The 23,296-nt window shown below is 41.8% G+C and overlaps 1 protein-coding gene across 1 annotated transcript; it reads left to right on the top strand.

The window, feature by feature from the left end:
* The first annotated feature begins 899 nt into the window (after positions 1 to 899).
* Positions 900 to 22,104, top strand: LOC126776086 (DNA damage-binding protein 1). The gene is made up of 23 exons (XM_050498364.1): positions 900 to 1,069; positions 1,466 to 1,614; positions 1,827 to 2,092; positions 3,110 to 3,209; positions 7,615 to 7,720; positions 8,290 to 8,372; positions 8,555 to 8,708; positions 9,645 to 9,866; positions 9,957 to 10,119; positions 10,396 to 10,504; positions 10,994 to 11,175; positions 11,631 to 11,782; positions 16,377 to 16,548; positions 16,807 to 16,950; positions 17,548 to 17,671; positions 18,184 to 18,379; positions 18,465 to 18,598; positions 18,989 to 19,114; positions 19,511 to 19,660; positions 20,599 to 20,729; positions 21,028 to 21,194; positions 21,447 to 21,673; positions 21,976 to 22,104. The coding sequence occupies exons 1-23, from the start codon at positions 1,009 to 1,011 to the stop codon at positions 22,057 to 22,059; spliced, it is 3,402 nt and encodes a 1,133-aa protein (XP_050354321.1). The 5' UTR covers positions 900 to 1,008; the 3' UTR covers positions 22,060 to 22,104.
* Positions 22,105 to 23,296: the final 1,192 nt, after the last annotated feature.

Raw genomic sequence — 23,296 nt, forward strand, 5'->3', positions numbered from 1 at the left:
CGGAGAGTCCATTCGTCAACACGTTACCAGAATATACCGCAGTTTATTCTGGAAAAAAACAAATAGTCATTACTTAATCTAGAACAATCCCGCTGTCCGCTACACCATAGTCATGAAGAGGGTTCCATTCTGCTCTAAAATTGTAAAATTTATCTCTTCTTAAAAGTTATTGGAAAGGGATGGGATTATTAAATGTGTGGCTTTCGAATAAATTTAAAAGCTATTTTTATTTTAAATGTAATTTAAAAATAAATCCATAATATATTCGATTATATATGACAATGTTACGGTTCTTCGTTAAATCGTTGGTGTTTGTCGAACTCGAAATTAATTATTCTCTGGTCTACGAGCTACATTACTAAGGTGGTCTCACCATTTTCAATATATAATTTAAAAAATTAAAAACATTTACCCGACTTTAAATTACAGTAAATGTGAAATATACTTAAAACATATTTTACTTTCACAAGAAAGAAAATTTAATCGGTAATAGTAAATAAAATGAGAAATAAAGTTCGTGCTAGAGCTTTCGATGAAATATAAAATCTTTGACTTTTTAGCTCAATACTTTTATTAATTAAAAATATATTTACCAACGTACTCATAATAAAACTTCAGATTTAAAGTAGCAATCTTTAGCTGTCGCATTTAGTACAGTATAATTTTACTCTTAATAATAAAATCTTAAGTTGTTAACTTACATAATGTTAATATTTGTTAATGTTAAGTTACATAAGTAAATATTATTTATGAAATATCGATAATTTATTCGTTCTTATTAAAACTCTTTTATAACTTACTTTTAAAAATAGATAAAAATTAGAACGTAAACTGAAGAAAAACTTCATCGAGTATCGATTTTAATAAGACATTGATATATTTGTACATCACTAGTAAACAGAACAGGCGGCGTATAGGCGACAGCCGTTTTTTAATTCTGTAATGGTGAATAAGAAATAAATAAATAAGATTTATTAGACATTAAGACCCTTATTATAAACTTTGATCATGGCTTACCATTACGTGGTAACTGCGCAGAAACCAACAGCGGTTACAGCATGCATAACAGGTAAATAATGACAATATATACATATTTTTGATAGAGGTTAACCGTAATAATATATAACATTGAAATATTTTCGGCCAATAAGACTATTTTTGTTATGAATGCTAAAGCCTGAACAAACGGGATATATATTTGATGACACTGCTTAAAACATACAAGAAATGTGTATTTTATTACTAATTATGTCGATTTTTTCTAAATGTAATTGACATTTTGTTGAAGACCATTGACAATTTTTTATAATCCCGCTGTAATTTTATATTTTTTAACTGAGAATTTACAGTAAACTGTACAATTACATTACGTAAACACAACGAATTGGTTAACTAATTATAAATATATTTAAAGTAACAAGTTTATTAGCTTAAATATACTTATACAATTCATTTGTAATTGTAGGAAACTTCACTTCACCTACGGATCTAAACCTTCTGGTAGCGAAGGTGTCTCGTCTAGAGATGTACCTTGTTACTCCAGAAGGACTACGTCCGATGAAAGAAGTTGGTCTATACGGCAGAGTGGCTAAAATGAAACTATTTAGACCACCAGTAAGTGAATATTTCTAATATATTTTATATAGTAAAATATTTTTAAAATATAAACTATGAAGTTTTTGCACTAGCTTAGCGATAAAACAAATTTGTTTCATTGTAAAAAGTTTATGAAATTAGATTAACTAGATTAACAGGATGTAATTATGATAAAAATCTTGTCTCCTTGAAATATAAAAACTAGTAATTTTACAATATTTCAATTTCAGTATGAGAAAAAAGATTTAGTATTCATATTAACGGCTCGATACAATGCTATGATATTAGAATGGAGGATGGGTACCAATGGTGAACTAGAAGTGGTAACCCGAGCACATGGTAATGTTGCCGATCGAATTGGGAAGCCATCAGAAAATGGTATACTTGCAGTTATAGATCCACAAGCGAGAGTTATTGGTTTGAGGCTTTATGATGGTTTATTTAAAATAATACCACTGGATAAGGACTCCACAGAGCTAAAAGCTGCGAGTTTAAGGTAATATTGGAGCTGTATATAAATATAGTTCATTTCTGAGTTATATTATTAAATTTATTAGTTTAAGATATGAACCTTAAAAGCCAATTCTACATAGATATGTTAATATTTATAACACTTTCTCATTCTAGAGTAAAAAGTATCAGTCTGTTAATATCATACTGCTCGTATAAGATCCTTAAATTCTAAAGAGAATGCAGCTAGAGTCGACAATGCTGCTTCAAGGCATCATGCAATTTACATCTGACACAAGTGATCAGATGCAGGTTTCCTCACAGTTTTTTCCTTAAATACCATTTTTTTTATAGAATAGGAAGGCGGATGAGTATATGGGCCACCTGATGTTAAGTGGTCACCAATGCCCTTAGACATTGGCATTGTAAGAAATGTCAACCATTGCTTACATAGCCAATGCACCACCAACCTTGGGACCTAAGATTTTATGTTCCTTGTGCCTCTAATTACACTGGCTCAATCACCCTTCAATCTGGAACATAACAATAACAAGTACTGCTTTTTTGCAGTAGAATATCTGATGAGTGGGTGGTACCTACCCAGACGAGCTTGAACAAAGCCCTAACACCAGTAAAATGAATATAACCAAATTATCATTAATCTCTTCTCAGTTTTATTTGTATGTTATTAACAACATTATCTTTCTAGATTAATATTTTTTTTTTTTTTTTTTTATAGAATAGGAAGGAGGACGAGCATATGGGCCACCTGATGGTAAGTGGTCACCAAACGCCCTTAGACATTGGCATTGTAAGAAATGTCAACCATCGCTTATAGCCAATGCGCCACCAACCTTGGGAACTAAGATTTTATGTCCCTTGTGCCTGTAATTACACTGGCTCACTCACCCTTCAAACCGGAACACAACAATATCAAGTATTGCTGTTTTGCGGTAGAATATCTGATGAGTGGGTGGTACCTACCCAGACGAGCTTGCACAAAGCCCTACCACCAGTAGTATATATTATATATTATATACAGGTGAAATTTTTTTATTTTCAGATTGGAAGAGTTAAATGTTTTTGATTTAGAATTTTTGCATGGTTGTGCCAATCCAACCTTGATATTGATACACCAAGACCTCAACGGGAGACATATAAAGGTATAATATTAATATTACACTTATAATAGTTGTCTTATAGTACTTGTCCAGAGGGTGGATCTACCAGTTATCTGTCCGATAGCTGGTTGGAATCACTACGGGTACGCGACCCCGGACTGCTCTAGCTACTAGTGTCACATTCCTGTATCTTCCGTGACCACAGTATCCTCACCCCTCTCCTTGATACGCTGTTTCCCAAAATTATCCCAGCGTCACGCCAAAGAAGAAGGAAAACTAATATTAAACCCGGAGCGGTGCCTCCGTTTAGGCGTAAGCCAGTCACCTGCGGCCAAACCAGCACCACACGTATTGACTCGTCATTCCTGCGGATCCTGCTGGGGAGGAGGAGAGGGTGGCATGGGTACTGGGCAAGCCCGTGTTGCCATAAAGTCGCCAGGCCCAGGCGTAGCAGCATCCACGGAGAGGACACTTCGCTCACCTGTCTTGCAGGTGGAAAACAACACGGAGAGTGGCAGTCACCGGTTATAAGTCAGCACGAATAGGCGTAAGTGCGGACGCCAGGGGCCACTCTTGACAGTAGGAGGATCCATCGTAGATCCATTGATCAGTTACCGCCTGCTTTAAGTCGGGCAGCCCCCGATCAATAAGGTACTGATCCGCCTCAGCGTTAACTTGTTCCGCCTGGGTGAACGGAACACAAGCCTTACAGCTAGACGTTGACGCTGTGACATTAACCACCTGCTCAAAGGAACATAAATCCCAAAACCCACACCAACGCTGCTTACATGCGCTTTGCGACATGGAATGTCCGAACGATGAGGACAGGCTTCCCGAACACCTACGGAAGCTCCGATTGCGCCCAAGAACTGCGCAAAACTTACAGTATCGACGTGGAGCTTACAAGGCTCAATATTGATATTGTAGCCTTACAAGAGACCAGAACTGAAGACGAAGGGTCTTTGCGTGAAGCTAACTACACTTTTTACTGGAAGGGCAAGAGTTCCTTGAAAACACGAGAGCATGGTGTAGGTTTCGCGGTTCGAAACCATCTCATCAACGCCATAGAAACACCTGTAGGCGTTTCCGAGCGAATTATGGTCTTGCGTCTAAACACAAAAAGCGGCTTTGTCACGCTAATTTCCGCTTACGCACCGACGCTTAGTTCAAAACCCGAGACCAAGGATCAATTCTACGGCCAGCTCGATGAGACAGTGCGCAGGGTAAATCCAACTGACAGACTGCATATTTTGGGTGACTTTAATGCCCGCGTCGGTCAGGGCACATCAGCCTGGCCTGAATGCCTCGGTGCACACGGCATAGGGAAGCTTAACGACAACGGACAACGACTGTTGGAGTTTTGCTCAAAGCACCAGCTGTGTGTTACCAACACCTTTTTTAAAGGCAAAATGATGCGGAAAGTCTCGTGGATGCACCCTCGATCTAAACACTGGCACCAATTAGACCTTGCTCTTACAAGAAGGAGGGATCTACGGGAAACGCTCCACACGCGGGCGTTTCACAGTGCCGATTGTGACACCGATCACAGCCTCGTTGCTACTAAAGTCCGACTTGTCCCTAGAAGAGTCCATTCTTCCAAGCCACCCGGTCGCAAAAAGATAAATCTTTTCAAGACTCGTGACATGGAAGTAGTGGAGTCATTTGGGGAACTCGTCCGCGAAGAAGTTGCAACTTGGGATAGTACGGCATCAGCGCGAGTCGAATGGGAAAAAGTCAAGTCTCTTCTCACTGACACTGCAGGCAAGATTTTTGGCTATCAAAAGGCAAAATCTTACGACTGGTTTCAAGAAAACGAGGAGCACTTACTTCCCTTGATTGACTCGAAACGCCAAGCCGCTTTAAATTTTCGCCTTAACCCTTGCGATGCGACGCGTAAAGATCTCACGAAGGCAAAAGCCTCACTCCAGCGTAGCACGCGCTTCTTTGTAAATGCGTATTGGACAGAGCTTTGCCAAAGCATCCAAGCGTGCGCAAACGCGGGGGATATTGGCGGGGTGTACGCGGGCATCAAAAGAGCTCTTGGACCTACTCCAAAAAAGACGGCACCTCTCAAGGAAACCGACGGTTCTGTTATAACAGACAGCACCCGTCAGATGGCAAGATGGGTAGAATACTACAAGGGGCTCTACTCGTGCCCAGTGGATATTCAGCCAGAAGCAATGGAGCTTGTCCCGAATCTGGCAACTTGGCACGAGCTAGACGTTGCACCCACAGTAGAGGAACTTTATCTGGCCGTCAAGAAGCTCAAATGCGGAAAGAGCCCCGGAAAAGACGATGTTGTCACCGAAGTCGTCAAGCTTGAGTGCCTCTTGCCCATCCTTCATAACCACCTGGCTAAGTGCTGGGAAGAAAACTACGTCCCTCAGGATATGCGAGATGCTAACATCGTCACTCTTTATAAAGGCAAAGGCGATCGTGGCGACTGCAACTGTTACCGCGGTATATCTCTTCTTAGCATCGTCGGTAAAGCCTTTGCCAGGGCCATTTTAGGCAAACTACAAAGGCTCGCCGACCGCGTATACCCTGAAGCACAATGTGGTTTTAGGTCCCAACGGTCAACTGTCGACATGATATTTTCACTCAGACAGCTACAAGAAAAGTGTAGGGAGCAACATACCCCCCTAGTCATTGCATTTGTAGACCTAAATAAGGCTTTTGACTCCGTGAGCAGAGAGGGGTTGTACTCGGTTCTTGTCAGAATTGGATGCCCCCCAAAACTCCTAAGGATAGTGCAATCGTTCCACGAAGGTATGGAAGTCACCGTCCTGCACAATGGCAACGCATCCACGCCATTCGACGTACGCCGTGGCGTTCGTCAAGGTTGTGCACTGGCCCCCACCTTGTTCGGAATATTCTTCTCGGTGCTTCTGAAGGTTGCTTTTGGAGATGAACAGCAAGGCGTCCACTTACACACGCGAACCGATGGTAGGCTGTACAACATCTCAATGCTCAAGTCCAAACGCTACAGGGAGGACCTATTTGTAGATAGTCTCCTCTTCGCTGACGACGCTGCCTTCGTTGCTCATGACCAAGCTCAACTCCAGAGTCTAATGGACAAATTTGCCAGAGCGTGCGACCTCTTCTCAATGTCCATAAACTGCAAGAAGACCGTTATTTTAGCGCAAGGATGTTTAGAGCAACCAGTCATCTTGCTTAACGGCGCACCTTTACAGGTGGTTAACAAATTTTGCTACCTTGTCATTTGTCAAGCAATCTCTCGCTTGATGCAGAGATCGACTTCCGCATCGGCAAAGCAGCCTCTATGTTCGGGAGGCTCTGTTCAAGGGCTTGGGATAACAGACACCTTACGGTAAAAACGAAAATGCTTGTTTACCAATCATGTGTCCTAAGCACACTCTTGTATGGAGCAGAAACGTGGACAACGTACGCAAAACAAGAACGCCGACTAAACACATTTCACTTGCGCTGTCTTCGGAACATTCTGGGCATCACATGGCAGGATCGCGTGACAAACGAGTCTGTTCTAGGCAAGGCACAGCTGCCTAGCATCATGGCCATTCTAAAAAAAAAACGGTTACGGTGGCTGGGACACGTGCATCGAATGGAGCAGACCCGTCTTCCAAGGCAAATACTACTGGGAGAGGTTGTGGATGCAAAGAGGTCTGTTGGGCGGCCTATGCTCCGTTACAAAGATTGCGCTAAGCGTGATATGGTTGCGTTTAACATCCCTAGCAATCGATGGGAGGAACTGGCAGAGGACCGTGCCAAGTGGCGACGCCTTATTCACGAAGGTCAATCAAAGCATGACAATGACTGGTTTAAACTACTAAAAGAAAAACGCACTAGGCGTTATGAGCGGGCTTCAAACCCCCGCCCATCTGGGGGCGCATACACTTGTCGGAAGTGCGGCCGGAGGATCCTCTCTCGCATTGGTCTTTTCAGTCATGAACGCAAGTGCCTTCGCGATGCCGCTTAAATCATCTGTCAAAGATGCAGAGGCCTATATATATAATAGTTATTTTTATTAAAGCCTATGTAGCCTATATAATAAGGCTAAGATGTATGAAGTTTATTAATAAAAGTATTTGGTTAATTTTTTGAACTTCACTAGGATTTGCTCGACCCCTGCTTTTTTAATTAATCTCTGCGACAAATACTACACATTTAAAAATCATTATATATTCTACTAAACTTATTAATTAGTTAATGATACAAAAATATGTCACTGTTTGTTGTGTTTGAAACAGTAAATGAAACTACGGAAGAGCTTTCCACTGTTCAACTATAATTTATTTTGTCTGATCATTTTAATAAAATCACTTTCACACTATATATAATTAATAATGAATATAGACCACGCTATTCAATAATCTGACAGATTTTATTACCGCCATCAATCGCTACCGAGTGGTAACACATGCCATTACAGACTGTTAAAAAATTGCATATTTAATTTTTTTTACAGACACATGAAATAAATTTAAGAGATAAAGAGTTTTCGAAGATACCATGGAAACAAGACAATGTTGAAACTGAAGCTTCTATACTAATTCCTGTGCCAAGTCCGTTAGGTAAATAATTTTGAATTATAAAATATATATATATATTCTTATCTTATATATATATATATATATATATATATAAGTGATATTATAATTTACTGGAATAAGGTTTTTTCTGTAAGATAACTTGGAATATAATAAAAAATATATGCCAAATGCTAAAACTATATAATGTTAGCTTTCTAATGCTGTTTGTTATATATAAGTGTGATTATTTTTTTCCTATTTAAAATAAATCATTAGTTCATATGAATAAATTAATTTTCTTCACTCAATATACATTTACAGTATGGAAAGTAATAAACAAAAAATGTTTCTAACTAATAACTTTAAAAATTACAAAGGTATTGAATTAATCTTTACTTATTTCGATTCTTTGATAATTTTTTTGTCTGTCTGTTTATCGTGATTGGCAAAATAATCTGTGCCACATTGACAATGAAAAACTTGTATAATCAAAAATATGTGTTTTTTTTATTGTTGTGCAATATTTAAATATGATGTTACTATAAACTTATTAAGAAAACATATCATGTAATTTTATGTATTTGAATATAATTGTATATACAATATTTTAGGTGGAGCAATAGTTGTTGGACAAGAGTCAATAGTATACCATGACGGCCAGAGCTACGTAGCAGTCGCACCCCCACAGATCAAGGTATTTGTTTCTAATGAAGAATTAAATGTTTACATATCTAATAAGGCCATAGAAAGATTGCATAAATTTATGAAAAAAATTTATATACAAGTAGACCAATGATAGGTAGAAATTATTATGTATAATTATTTGTGTGTGTACATATTAGTTACCATAGTACATATTAATAACCATGATTACAGTTAACACCAGTAAATTGTTATTGCCGTGTGGACGAGCGCGGTATGAGATATCTCCTGGGCGACATAGCCGGCCGACTGTTCATGTTGCTACTGGAGCTGCAAGAGAGGATGGACGGCACGCAGACTGTTAAAGATCTCAAAGTCGAGTTACTTGGTGAGTGGCATTTAACATTCTAGCACTAACCGTAGCTAAACCATTGTGGCTTGCTACAAAAAAATAAAAATTTGTGATGAAGCAAGCAAGCAAGGTATAAACGACAACCACTTATATTAGAGGTATTTGCTTCTTTTTTTTATATAGAATAGGAAGGTGGACGAGCATATGGGCCACCTGATGGTAAGTGGTCACCAAACGCCCTTAGACATTGAAGAAATGTCAACCATCGCTTACAAAGCCAATGCGCCACCAACCTTGGGAACTAAGATTTTATGTCCCTTGTACCCGTAATTACACTGGCTCACTCACCCTTCAAACCGGAACACAACAATATCAAGTATTGCTGTGAATATCTTATAACCGGATGCTATATTTAATGAATAAATAATTATTGTACATTAGTAATCATTCATAATTAACATGCAAAAGTTAAATTTTTTTTTTGGTGATTTTGAATTAAATTCTATTTAAAAAAAAAACAAAATTAATTGTTTCTTGAATTTACTAACCGGACAATAATGAGATAATATAAATTATTTTAATTGAATATTTGAATTGTTACTACATGTTACCTATGGCTTACCTCTTCTTTTTCAATATCATCATCAGGTCTAGCAATTATCCTAAATCTACAGCCAGATATTTTAACAACATCTCTTATTATTTGATAACAAGTACTGCTGTTTTGCGGTAGAATATCTGATGAGTGGGTGGTACCTACCCAGACGAGCTTGCACAAAGCGCTACCACCAGTAAACAAAGCTCTACTTAGCTCTACCAGTTCTGTGTAGCATTCTTCTCATATGATGACATAAAAAAGGCTCACAGATCAGAAAACAAAAAAAGATGTACAAAGACTAAATCTTTTAAAAAACTTGCTGCTGATGCTATCAAGAAAATATTATTCGAACATTTTGGTTTATCTATTTTCAGGCGACATCCCGATCCCCGAGTGCATGACGTACTTAGACAATGGCGTGGTGTTCGTGGGGTCTCGTCTAGGTGACTCGGCGCTTGTGCGACTGGCCCCCGCACGAGAGGAAGCACCCCACTATGTTCAACCCATGGAGACCTTCACCAGCCTCGCACCTATCGTCGACATGTGCGTGGTGGACCTCGAGCGTCAGGGACAGAACCAGCTCATCACGTGCTCCGGTGAGTGATCACGAGCTCTGGGGACTGTACCTACAGCATATATACGTCCGAGATTGAGCTCGAGCATTTACTTTAAATATGGTTTTCCAGGTGCTTTCAAAATGGGCTCACTGCGTATAATCCGCAACGGCATCGGCATCCAGGAGCAGGCGTCGATTGACCTGCCGGGGATCAAGGGCATGTGGGCGCTCACTCTCGCCGAAGACTCGCAGTACCACGACACGCTCGTACTGGCCTTCGTGGGCCAGACCAGGTACTTGTCGTTATTCCATCCATGAATATCAGTTGGGACTCAGTATCTTTTATAATAAGATTTGTAAGACTGGCCTTCTGCGTGATACTCACATACCTTGGGAATGCCTAACAGGTCAAAGACCCAAGGGTATCAATAGGAGAAAACGATTCACCAACAAATATGTCAGATTTCTGTTTACACCTTAACATAGTAAAACTCCATACAGAATCACTTATTACCTATTTGTACTTATTATGTTTCGTTCCGTGTCTTAGAATATATTTTTGATTACAGGGTATTAACTTTAAACGGTGAGGAAGTGGAGGAAACTGAAATAAAAGGTTTTGTCTCCGACCGACAAACATTCTTCACGGGAAATGTTTGTCATGATCAGCTAATACAAGTAGGTGGTATATTTTGCTTATTAATATTTGTATTGAATACAGAATTTATATATAATATCCGCTTAATAAGTCGGTCAGACTAAAGTGGGCTTTCTGAAATATGTACATGCGTCACTGTATTATTTTGTAACTTCTTAGTCTCTTCTAAGATTAATTAAGGAAATAGTTAGTTTTGTCTTCACAAATTATATAATTATTTAAAAAATACTGAAATAAGCGGTGCATTAGAAAGATAAATAACTCGGCTACGTTTTTATTAAAGTTCATTTATACAAATTAGAAAAAGATTCTGAAATCGTCGCATTTTCCCCCAAATACGTGCTTTACCTAAAAGTATAAATAGAATTCTTCATAAACATCGGAGAATAATTGGAATGATTACTCATAAATTATGTTATTGAATAAGAGTATAGAGATGTCCAAAACGACAGGAGACTACTCGCGCAAAGACTCATTTCCAAATATCTCTAAAATGTACGGCGGCGCAGGTGACGGACGAGGGCATCCGGCTGATCGCTCGCGCGGGCGGCGGCTGGCGGCTGGCGGCGCGCTGGGCGGCGGGCGCGCGCGCGCTGTCCGTGGTGGCGTGCGCCGGCGCGCGCGCCGTGGCGGCGGCCGGCCCGCGCATCTACCTCGTGGCCATCGGCGACGGGGAGCTGCAGCTGCTCGCGTGGGTCTTTTATAGAATAGGAAGGCGGACGAGCATATGGGCCACCCGATGGTAAGTGGTCACCGACGCCCATAGACATTGGCATTGTAAAAAATGTTAACCATCGCTTACATAACCAATGCGCCACCAACTTGTCCCTTGTGCCTGTAATTACACTGGCTCACTCACCCTTCAAACCGGAACGCAACAATACCGAGTACTGCTGTTTTGCGGTAGAATATCTGATGGATGGGTGGTACCTACCCAGACGAGCTCGCACAAAGCTCTCCCAACTTATATACTCGCTTCTGTTTATCTCTCCCTATCGGTGTACTTCGCTTACGCTTCGTCATGTAAACGAACCCTTCCATAGTCAATCGACCATTTTTCCCGTTTTTCACCTGGCCTTATAACATCCAGTGGGCTTTACTGCCTCCTTTAAAGCGACTGGGAATGATAAAAAAATATGTTGGCAGCGAGGTGTGCATGGAGGAGGAGGTGGCGTGCCTGGAGCTGGGCCCGGGCGGGGACGCGGCGCTGCTGGGCGTGGGGCTGTGGACCGACATCTCCGTGCGCCTGCTGCGCCTGCCCGACCTCGTGCCGCTGCACACCGAGAAGCTCTCCGGCGGTGAGCACCCCCACACTCACGCATATCACGCCTGCACTGGTCATCCCCACTCATAGTGACCGTATACGCACCGTGAGAAGTATAAACCATTCCTTATACTGCTGGTGAACCATTCATTATTAATATAAAATGTTACATCATATACAATTATACTGACTCATTCTTCGAACCAAATCACAACTTAACATTAATAATTTTTTTTTTTTTTTTATATCGCCGGGAGGGCAAATGACTCTACTCCACCTGATGGTAAGTGGTAGTAGAGTCCAAACGCGACGACGGCCAGTACAGACGGGAAAAACGTTCTGCACTAGCCGCCTTCGCCTTGCCGGCCCGCAAGATGCCTCTTCACGCCTCGTTTGAAGGAACCCGGGTTGTAAGAGGAGGGGAATACGTGAGCTGGTAAGGAATTCCATTTTTTGGAAGTGCGACAAAGAAAGGAGTTGCCAAATTTCTTTGTTCGCGATGGAATTGGTGTCACAGTTAGGCGGTGACATCGAGAACCAGCTCGCGTGGACTTAAGAAGGAAGGGGGAAGCAGGAATTAGAGAGAATAATTCCTCAGAGCACTCGCCGTGATACAGTCGATAGAAAGCGCTCAGTGCTGCTATCTCACGACGCAATTGTAAAGGTTCAAGGGTGTTTGTGACCTTTACGTCGCCAATAATGCGTACGGCACGTCGCTGCAACCGGTCCAAGGCCTCAAGTAGGTACTTAGCGGAGCCATCCCAAAGGTGCGAGCAATATTCCACGCAAGACCGTACCTGTGTTTTGTACAGCAGGCACAGTTGTTGTGGCGTGAAAAAGCGCCGCACCTTGTTCAGAACTCCGAGTTTCCGTGAAGCTGTTTTTATAACAGCCTCGATGTAATCCCTTGGACTAAGGTCGCAGCGAACGTCAATCCCCAGCATGGCGATTTTGCTTTGCATCACCAGCGGAGTACCACAGAGGGAGGGAAGAGGGGAAAATGTTGACTTTTTCGCCGTGAGAGCGCATACCTGTGTTTTCTTGGCATTAAACTCAACAAGATTATCAGAGCCCCATTTGGCGATGAGATCTAACGTCCTATCGAGTTCAATGACAAGATTCTCCCGCCTCTCCTCAGTTTCCGCCCGCCCAGCCACTGCGCGTCCGTGGTATCCACCATGCACTGTACTATCATCTGCATAGCAATGTATGTTCCCAAGGGAGAGCATATCATTGATATGCAAAAGAAAGAGTGTGGGAGATAGCACAGATCCCTGGGGGACCCCAGCATTCACTACATAGAATTGTGAAGCGCAACCATCTACTAAAACACGAAGGCTACGCTTGTGTAGGAAGCTGGCAATCCAGGTGCATAGCTGAGCAGGCAGACCATATGACGGTAGCTTGGAGAGAAGACTTCTGTGCCAGACCCTGTCGAAAGCCTTGGAGATATCGAGGCTGACAGCCAACGATTCTCCATGCTTGTCGATAGCTTCACCCCAGAGGTGTGTTACGTACGCTAGAAGATCACCTGTGGACCGTTTTGGTCGAAACCCGTATTGACGATCATTAATTATACAGTGATCTTCTAGGTAATGGATCAGTTGGTTGTTTAAAATCCGTTCCATCACCTTACAAAGTACTGAGGTGATAGCTATTGGCCGATAATTTGCCGGGTCAGACCGATCCCCTTTTTTGGGAACCGCTTGCACATTAGCTCTTCTCCAAGCCTCCGGCACACTTCCCGAAGAGAGAGAAAGTTGGAACAGGCGCGTTAACACAGGAGACAGCTCCGCTGCGCACTTCTTCAGCACTATGGCTGGTATTCCATCGGGACCGCTAGCTTTCCGTACATCAAGTGATTGCAGCTCCGCACGCACATCACGTTGCCTGATTTTAATGTCAGGCATCGTATGGCCACATGCAGGTATTGTAGGTGGCAGTGCACTACAATCATCGATGACGGAATTGTCGGCAAAGAGTTTAGCCAGGAGATCAGCTTGCTCTTGCGGACTGTGAGCTAGCGATCCGTCCGGATTTCTGAGCGGTGGCAGCGAAGGTTGGCAGAAATTGTTTTGCACAGACTTGGTCAGACGCCAGAAGCTACGGGAGCCCCTAGGATGCGAAACAAGGTCATGACCAATCTGTACAATGCGCTGTGCATCCGCTCTCGTGTATGCCTTTCTACAGGACTTGGAATTTTTATTATAGTTTGCTTTCAGTGAGTCAATGTTAGATGCCCCGCTAATACAGCCGTTGATCCACTTGCGATATGCCGCCTGCTTAGATGATACAGCATCGGCACATTCACGAGTGAACCAACGGTTACGCGTACTCCTACTGACGAGATCTGAGCTAGGAATGTAGTATTCCATTCCCAGCATGATCTCGCCAGCAACAGCAGCGGCACTAGCTGTCGGGTCATTCCCACTGAAGCAACGTTCCTTCCAAGGGACCGACGCATAGTAATCGCGCATACCGTCCCAATCCGCCGACTTATAGTGCCAAACGCGACGTTTGCATACCGCTAGTGGCGGCAGCTTGGCCTGTGGCACTCTGGTAGAAATAAGGCTGTGATCCGAAGAGCCAAGAGGAGCCTGAACCACAACCTGATATTCCACCGGGTGAGAAGTCAGCAGAAGGTCCAGTAGAGAAGGTGCTTGCCCATCAATGTCTGGGATCCTGGTGGGCTGATCAACCAGTTGGGTCAAGTCATGTGTGAGAGCAAAAGCATGAGCAGTCCTTCCAGCATGGTCAGTTTTGAGGGATTTCAACCAGGATTCGTGGTGAGCATTAAAGTCCCCCAAAAACACCAATTCCGCGTTAGGAAATTGCTCTTGCGCAGCATCTGCCACCCGACTAAGATGGTCAAATAGTCGGCTTGTCTCCAAGTCACCATTGTGGGATCTGTAGAGGCACACGTAGACTCGGCTCTGACGAACCAGGTCCACACGTACCACCAACATGGAGAAGGAGGGGTCCTCCAAGCAGCGCAGTCGGTGACAGCAAACATCCGTACTGACGAACAAGCATACTCCGGCTTTCGCTTTGAAGGATTCTTCAAGCGTGTAGCCGGGATAATTAAGGTAGCTGGTATCGGCAGGACGGAGTGTTTGTGTCTCCGTGAGAAACAACATTGCTGGCCGTGCTGTCTCGAGATGGTGGTGGACAGCGTTGAGGTTAGTGTGGAGTCCTCGGATGTTAGAGAACTCGACCTCAAACAGCGAGGGTATGGTGGGGGTGAGCACCGCTGTACGACCGTTATTTCTTTTTTGTTGCGCCATTTGGGAGAAATTAAATGGAAAAGAGACGTGAAGCGAGCGATGTATTGCCACGATAGGGATGGGCAAAGTGTGGAGGCGTGTTTCCCCAAGTGGTTGCCAAAAGGAAAAATACACTGACCCGTCGGACGGAAGGGCCCCCGAACCCCCCCGGAAGTGGCCGCCGGGACCCCACCTACCGGTCACCAACCGGCACGACGGTCCACCCCGAGATTATGCGTGGCCTGGTGGGGCAGCCTCACGAGCTGGTTAGGCACGCTCGGGCCCCTGTACTATGCCACGGGCGGCCAGCGGAACAGCCGTTTCTTCGGGTCTCCCTGACCGGCAGGTCAATACAGTTTCCCCCGGCATTGGTTCAACAGCCGTCTCCAACCGGACCAACACCCATCGCGGCAATACTCGCTCGGGCTCTGGCTGTACGCTGGCTGACCTCGAAACGCGGCTGCAAGCCACTTCACGAGTTTTTCACCATGCGTACGGTGGTAACAAGCCAGGCGGATGTTAGCATCCTACCACCAGATGAGCAGATGGTCGCTCAGATATCCCTTAGTCGCCTCTTGCGACACCCATGGGAAAGAGAGGGGCAGTGAAATGTATTCTTTCTCCGTCACTGCACGGATATTCTCCGTCACTGCACGGATAAAACACGGACGGATTATAAACACTTGTTCAAAATTTTTTCTAATCCCAAATCGAATGGACAAACCGCTTAAGTCAATTTTAAATTACAGAATGCACAGCAATTGACACATTTAGCTTAGCTTTTATGCTATCCTCATTCACTTTTCCCCCTAACCCCATATGCACACTCAGCAAGGTTAAGCACACAAATATAAATATATATATAACGAGGTGGTATTGATCACGTGGGGCAATACGTTGTCGGAGCCGTTATCGGACATGTTGTAGCCGCAAAGTAAAAGTTCAGTCTCGTACAATTGTTGTTTATTTGTTCGCTTACAATCGATAATCACAAAATAACAATTAACCACCCCGAATAAAGTGGTTTTAAACGCAGCAAGTTCGATACACGAAGACGACCGTTCGCCCCGGAGTCCCGTTCCCAAGTCCCTTCACGAGAGCGTTCAGTAAACCTCATGTGACCGATGTCAAACCATTCACAACTCATTATTCATTAACTGTCAAGTGGGCAATCTGAATTCCTGTATCGACCTTAAGCAAGCGTACTACTTGACGTTTCCTAGAACCGCTTATAGACGGCGTTGTACTTAAATTATGGCGTCTTATCTTTGATTCTGCGACATATATGTATATATATATATATCCATCTTTCCAGGCAACAAACATAATGCATATAAATATAGTATCAAAATATCTTATCACCAGAAATCATCCCTCGTTCGTTGCTGATATGCGTCCTAGAGGGTGTGTGCTACCTGCTGTGTGCGTTAGGAGACGGATCCATGTTCTACTTCACCGTGGACCAGGAGACCGGCGTGCTCAGTAATAAGAAGAAAGTCACTCTCGGTACACAGCCGACTGTGCTTCGGAGTTTCAGGTAATTCAGGCTTTATAGGAATGGAAAGGATACATGATTCGTGCACTTCTTAAGTTAATATGATTCTTTGCAAGTTTCCATAGGCAAAATTATATATAAATTAAATAGGCATTATGTATTAATTAAAATGGTAGATTTTTGTCTATCATAGAAGGATTCACGTCACAAGCCCAATTCCACACTGGTCAAGCCGAGGGATTTGCTATTCGTAATATCTGAATATTTCTGATAATGTAATAAAAATCTTTGCCCTTTCAGGTCGCTTTCAACAACAAATATATTCGCATGCTCGGATCGTCCCACAGTCATCTTTTCCTCTAACCACAAACTGGTGTTCTCCAATGTTAACCTGAAAGAGGTCACACACATGTGCTCGCTGAATGCACAGGCTTATCCGGACAGGTGAGAAATTTATATTTAATTACATCATTTAGAGACACTTGCAATATTCAGTTCATCATTATCAATGCATAACATTATCTATTTTCTATTACTGATATTACACTCTAAGTAAGTAAGTAACAGCCTGTTAATGTCCCACTGCTGAGCTAAGGCCTCCTCTCCCTTTTTGAGGAGAAGGTTTTGGAGCTTATTCCACCACGCTGCTCCAATGCGGGTTGGTGGAATACACATGTGGCAGAATTTCGATGAAATTAGACACATGCTGGTTTCCTCACGATGTTTTCCTTCACCGAAAAGCACGAGATGAATTATAAACAGAAATTAAGCACATGAAAATTCAGAGGTGCTTGCCCGGGTTTGAACCCACGTTCATCGGTTAAGATTCACGCGTTCTTACCACTGTGCCATCTCGACTTATATTACACACTATTTAACTTTAATGCATGTCAATTTTGTGTTATTTTATGTATGTACTATGATAATGATTTATGCTGATTTTTCTACGACTAAATTATAATAAATTCAAATACTTCTAAATAAGTTTTAATAGCTAATACTGATTTTATAAGTTTGACGTTTGTTATTATTATTTTACAGTTTAGCATTGGCCACGGACAGCACAGTTACTATAGGAACGATAGATGAAATACAGAAGCTTCATATACGAACCGTGCCACTCGGAGAGACACCCAGGAGAATCGCATATCAGGAAGCATCACAGGTCAGATATCTTTAGATTTAACTTTTTTGTTAAAGTCGACGGATTGTATTTGTAATAAGTCAAGTTATAATATAATAATAATAATATAGTAATATCCTGCGACATTTTTCACACGCGGCCATCTGATCCCAAATTAAGCTTGTACAGAGCTTGTACTATATAAACCGGACAACTGATATACTACGTATACTACTTTTCTTTTGTAAATACATACTTATTTAGATAATTACACCCAGACTCAGGACAAACAGACATGTTCATGCACACAAATGTCTGTCCTAGGTGGGAATCGAACCCACAACATTCGGCGTGAAAGGCAAGTATCCACCACTCACGCCAACCGGCTCGTCAATAATTAAGTTAATCTATTTTAGACAATCTCACATAGCATTCCTCGAAATGGCAATTTTGAAAGTGAACATTTATAATTAAATTCCCAAAAACCGGGAATCGAGTGTGTGAAGGGAGCTTAATATAAAAATGTGCGTGGGCGGCACGGTGGGCGTCGGCAGACGTTCGGCGTGATCACGATGCGCGTGGACAAGCTGGAGTGCGCGGGCGGCGGCGCGGCGGTGGCGGCGCGCGCCAGCGCGTCCACGGCGGCCGCGAGCTGCAGCGGCGCCGCGCCCGCCGCGCACAAGCACGCGCCGCCCGCCGTCGACGTCGAGCTGCACAACCTGCTCGTCGTGGACCAGCACACCTTCGAGGGTACGCGACCGACCCGCCCCCCGACCCGACCCGACCCGACCCGACCCTCCCGACACGTTAACACACCCGACGTTGCTGTGCGCAGTGCTGCACGCGCACCAGCTGCTCAGCACGGAGTTCGCGATGTCGCTGGTCTCGTGTCGGCTGGCCGACGACCCGAACCACTACTACGCCGTCGGCACCGCCATACTCAACCCGGAGGAGTCGGAGCCCAAGCAGGTGAGCGATACGATACGATAGCTTCAAAATGAAAAGTTGAAAAATAAACTTGCTTCGTTCTTGGACAGTATTTTTTTTACAATAAATAGGCCAGCGTTTGACCGTTGACTTGCCTGATGTTAAGCATCGACACGGTCTAAGATGTAGCGCGCTTGCCTATAAGAAACCTGTTTACTCTGGATTTGAAGACACCAACATTGTACCTATCAGGAAATACGGACTCAGGCAAAGCATTTCACAGTTTCGTAGTGCGAATGATGAATGTGGATTCAAAGCGCTTCGTACATAGGCGGGAAATTTCTACTGTGTACCTATGGCGCTTTGGTCGCGTTTGCCTGGTCGTTATTAAATCAAACAAAACAATTGAAATGTTTTTTTTTTTACTTTCAGGGTAGAATTCTCCTCTTCCATTGGAGTGAAGGCAAGCTCACACAAGTCGCAGAGAAAGAAATAAAGGGCGGTTGTTACACGCTCGTAGAATTCAATGGAAAATTATTAGCATCTATAAATAGTACTGTGAGTAAACGTTTATTTTATCTTAAAAGTTGGAATACTTAAATTTACTGGTGATAGGGCTCTGTGTAAACATGTGTGGGTAGGAAACAGCTGCTAATCAATCATTCTATCGCAACACGTCGATGTAGTCGGAACATAGCCATATATAGATTGGGTATGTTCCGATTACAAAGGTAGGTCAGCCTAATCCAGCATCCACGTGGCGCATTGAAAGCGTAAAGAATGATTTATATTTTAGCCATATATTTTGGCCAGTGTCTATGGTCGAATGTAACCACTGTTTCCCAAGTGTTTTTCCCAAGCATTTGCTTGACCGTCTTCCTAATATATTATTCTACTCTTCCTAATAATTTAAAAATAACGATCCGTATTTTAAAATTGATAATCGACTTTCAGGTACGATTATTCGAATGGACGTCAGAGAAGGAACTGCGGTTGGAATGCAGTCACTTCAACAACATCGTCGCTCTGTATTTAAAAGTGAAGGGCGATTTCATCCTCGTAGGCGACCTCATGAGATCCATGTCCTTATTGCAATACAAACAGGTTTGCTATGGTTACTCTTATTTTCATTCATATACATTAACTGTATGCAGCTGCTAACAATATGAATCCTCCTCTACGCAAGGAGTGAGCACGCATTTCTTACGAATACATCTTGAACCGAGATGGCCTAGTGATTAGAACGCGTGAATCTTAACCGATGATCGTGGGTTCAAACCCGGGCAAGCACCACTGAATTTCCATGTGCTTAATTTGTGATTATAATTCATCTCGTGCTTGACGGTGAAGGTAAACATCGTGAGGGAACCTGCATGTGTCTAATTTCATTTAAATTATGTCACATGTGTATTCTACCAACCCGAATTGAAGCAGCGCGGTGGAATAAGCTCTAAACCTTGTCCTCAAAAAGGGAGATGAGGCCTTAGCCCAGCAGTGGGACATTAACAGGCTGTTACTATACATCTTGAACTGGTTGTTTGTTATAAAGTTAAATTTACTTATAAATAAGTTCAATCGAATATTTAACAATAATATTCGTAGGATGCTTTGTATTTTCGTAGGAATATTGTCACGTCATGATATTATAATTTCACTATGAATTGATATTATAAATTGTTATATCAATCCATAAATCCATTTTACTGGTGGTAGGGCTTTGTGCAAGCTCGTCTGGGTAGGTACCACCCACTCATCAGATATTCTACCGCAAAACAGCAATACTTGATATTGTTGTGTTCCGGTTTGAAGGGTGAGTGAGCCAGTGTAATTACAGGCACAAGGGACATAAAATCTTAGTTCCCAAGGTTGGTGGCGCATTGGATATGTAAGCGATGGTTGACATTTCTTACAATGCCAATGTCTAAGAGCGTTGGTGACCACTTACCATCAGGTGGCCCATATGCTCGTCCGCCTTCCTATTCTATAAAAAAAAAAAAAAAAACTGTATGTAAGTCTTATCTATTTATTTCTATTTCGTTAAGATGGAAGGTAGTTTCGAGGAGATAGCTCGGGATTACAGTCCGAATTGGATGACGGCTGTCGAAATTCTCGACGACGACACCTTCCTAGGAGCAGAGAACAGCTTCAATCTGTTCGTTTGTCAGAAAGACAGGTAACATAATTCATTATATTTGCACCAGCTTAACTCAATAAGTCGAATAAGATGTTCCATAGATGTACGAGTACTTTGCAAATCTTTGTACTATTTGTATATTACAAATAAATCATTATTATATATACATAATAATGATTTAATTCATATTGAGTTCAGTATTTATAACAATTTTCGACAAATGTAGGATGGCTTTTCAAGCCTCCCTGGAAATTGTTTTGGCGGTGACCCACTAAATGATTAGTTGAGCCGTTAATGCGGCGTATCCGCGGGCTGAGATCGGTCGTGTCCGTTGCAGCGCGGCGACGACGGACGAGGAGCGGCAGCAGATGGGCTACATGGGGCAGTTCCACATCGGCGACATGGTCAACGTGATGCGGCGCGGCGCGCTGGTGGCGCAGCTCGCCGACACCGCCGCGCCCGTCGCGCGCCCCGTGCTGCTCGCCACCGTCACCGGCGCCATCTGTGCGTACCGCCCCCTCCCCCCGCCACCACCTAAACATCTATTCTTTCGATAGTCTTCTTTTTAATAAAATTAAAGAATATAAGCCATTTAAATATATTCTTAAGCCCGGTTGTCTTAGATCGTAAAATTAATGTAAAAATTACATATTTTATCATCATAGGGTATTATATTACAAATTTTGTTGTAACATAAAACTTCCTCTGTTCATTCGGTTATTTGTTTGTTCTAATAAAAAACATCGAACACCTCAGGTCTAGTCGTCCAATTACCTCAAGAGTTATTTGAATTCCTCCACCAATTAGAAGAGAGGCTAACCCACACGATCAAGTCAGTCGGGAAGATCCCGCACTCGTTCTGGAGGTCCTTCAACACGGACATCAAAACGGAACCGGCGGAAGGGTTCATTGACGGTGACCTCATCGAGAGCTTCCTGGATCTCTCGCGGGACATGCAGCAAGAAACCGTACAAGGTTTACAGGTAATCTAATTGTCACCTATATTAAAAATTAAAATATTTAACGTCGAATAAATAACATTGTGCCATTCCCACTTAATAGTGGGAGTGGGATAATGGAAGTACAATAATAAAAAATATAGATCAATTGGAATACATTATTACATTATAACTTAAAATATGAAGGTGTGTTTGGAATGGTGATTTAAATATTTTTCAACACTATAAATGGTTTTAAAAATAAATAATAATTTAAGGATGAAGCATATTTTACTTATATATATATATACATTTCAGTCAGCATGTTTAATGTAACTCTTATTCAGATCGACGACGGCGGTGGCATGATGCGAGACGCGACAGTCGACGATCTCATCAAAATCGTGGAAGACCTTACGAGGATACACTAGTAATTTTAATTTAAATATAAGATAAATAAATACGTTACGTCAGTCGATTGGTCATTTTATTTCAACATCACGTTATGTGCCGAGCAATTAATAACCGTGTAGGTGCACACGTGTGTTAGTAAATGTGTGTACTCTCTATTTCTTTTTTACTTTTACAGTTTGTAGACAAGCGCTTGACAATTGACTTGCCTGATCATAAGCATAGTCACGGTCTAGGATGGATAGATAGATTCTTACTCTAATCAACTTTTTTACGTGCTTTTCGAGTCAAGGAGGTATAAACACAGTCAGCTCCCTAACTCCAGGCTGATAAACCCATTATGTTTATATGACCGATCAGGGATTTGTACCCAAAATCTCTTGTTCTGCAAAATTTAGCTTTTCAGTATATCGAGGAACCATTCTACAATTAAACGTATATATAATATAACAACTAATAATAAAAGCAAAAAACGTCAAATTTATATTATTTTATCCGATTTTTAAGTAATGAAATATTGCAAATGGTCCGATTTCACTATATTTTAGGTTCTAATTTTAAAATCTTCCGGTGTCCGGTTTTTTTCTTTTTTAAGAGCTATCATTAATTTCTTAATACTTTATTAAAGTTAATTATTAATTGAATCATTATAATTACTACAGAAACATTTCGACACGTTAATTATAATAATATACAAGAGAATGCAATTAACAATAAAATTCATAAAAACATTTTAATACAGTCTACAACTAAAACAAATCAATACAAGCCCTACGTTCGAATAAACTGACACCTAATTATAGTTTTTTTTATAATCAAAATTTTTATATTTTGGTAAGAGTAACCACATCATATTTATACATTTTATGATTTTTTATGAATATCAACTTTAATAAAACTAATTCTATTTACAAATACTATATTTAAATAATATATTTATAAACACAAAAAACTATTTAAAATTGATTTTTAACATAACATCCTTACATATAATAATATCCTGGGACATTATTCCAAATGGAAATCTCAAATCAGACAACTGATATACTAATTTTCTTTTATAAATACATACTTATATAGATAATTACACCCAGACTCAGGAAAAACAGACATGTTCATGCATACAAATGTCTGTCCTGGGTGAGAATCGAACCCACAACCTTCGGTGTGAAAGGCAATCTACCAACCACGCCAACCGGCCCGTGAGACATATGTAAACCAGTTAAATATAAAATTTAATTCGTTATATAAGGGTGT

Source organism: Nymphalis io, chromosome 19 (assembly GCF_905147045.1).
Source record: "Nymphalis io chromosome 19, ilAglIoxx1.1, whole genome shotgun sequence".
In the NCBI taxonomy this organism is placed as follows: Eukaryota; Metazoa; Arthropoda; class Insecta; order Lepidoptera; family Nymphalidae; genus Nymphalis; species Nymphalis io.

Coding starts and splice junctions, on each gene's coding strand:
- LOC126776086 (XM_050498364.1), top strand. CDS start 1,009: ATGGCTTACCATTACGTGGTAACTGCGCAGAAACCAACAGCGGTTACA. Junction 1,615..1,826: donor TGAAACTATTTAGACCACCA/GTAAGTGAATAT, acceptor TTTCAATTTCAG/TATGAGAAAAAAGATTTAGT. Junction 21,674..21,975: donor AAACCGTACAAGGTTTACAG/GTAATCTAATTG, acceptor ACTCTTATTCAG/ATCGACGACGGCGGTGGCAT.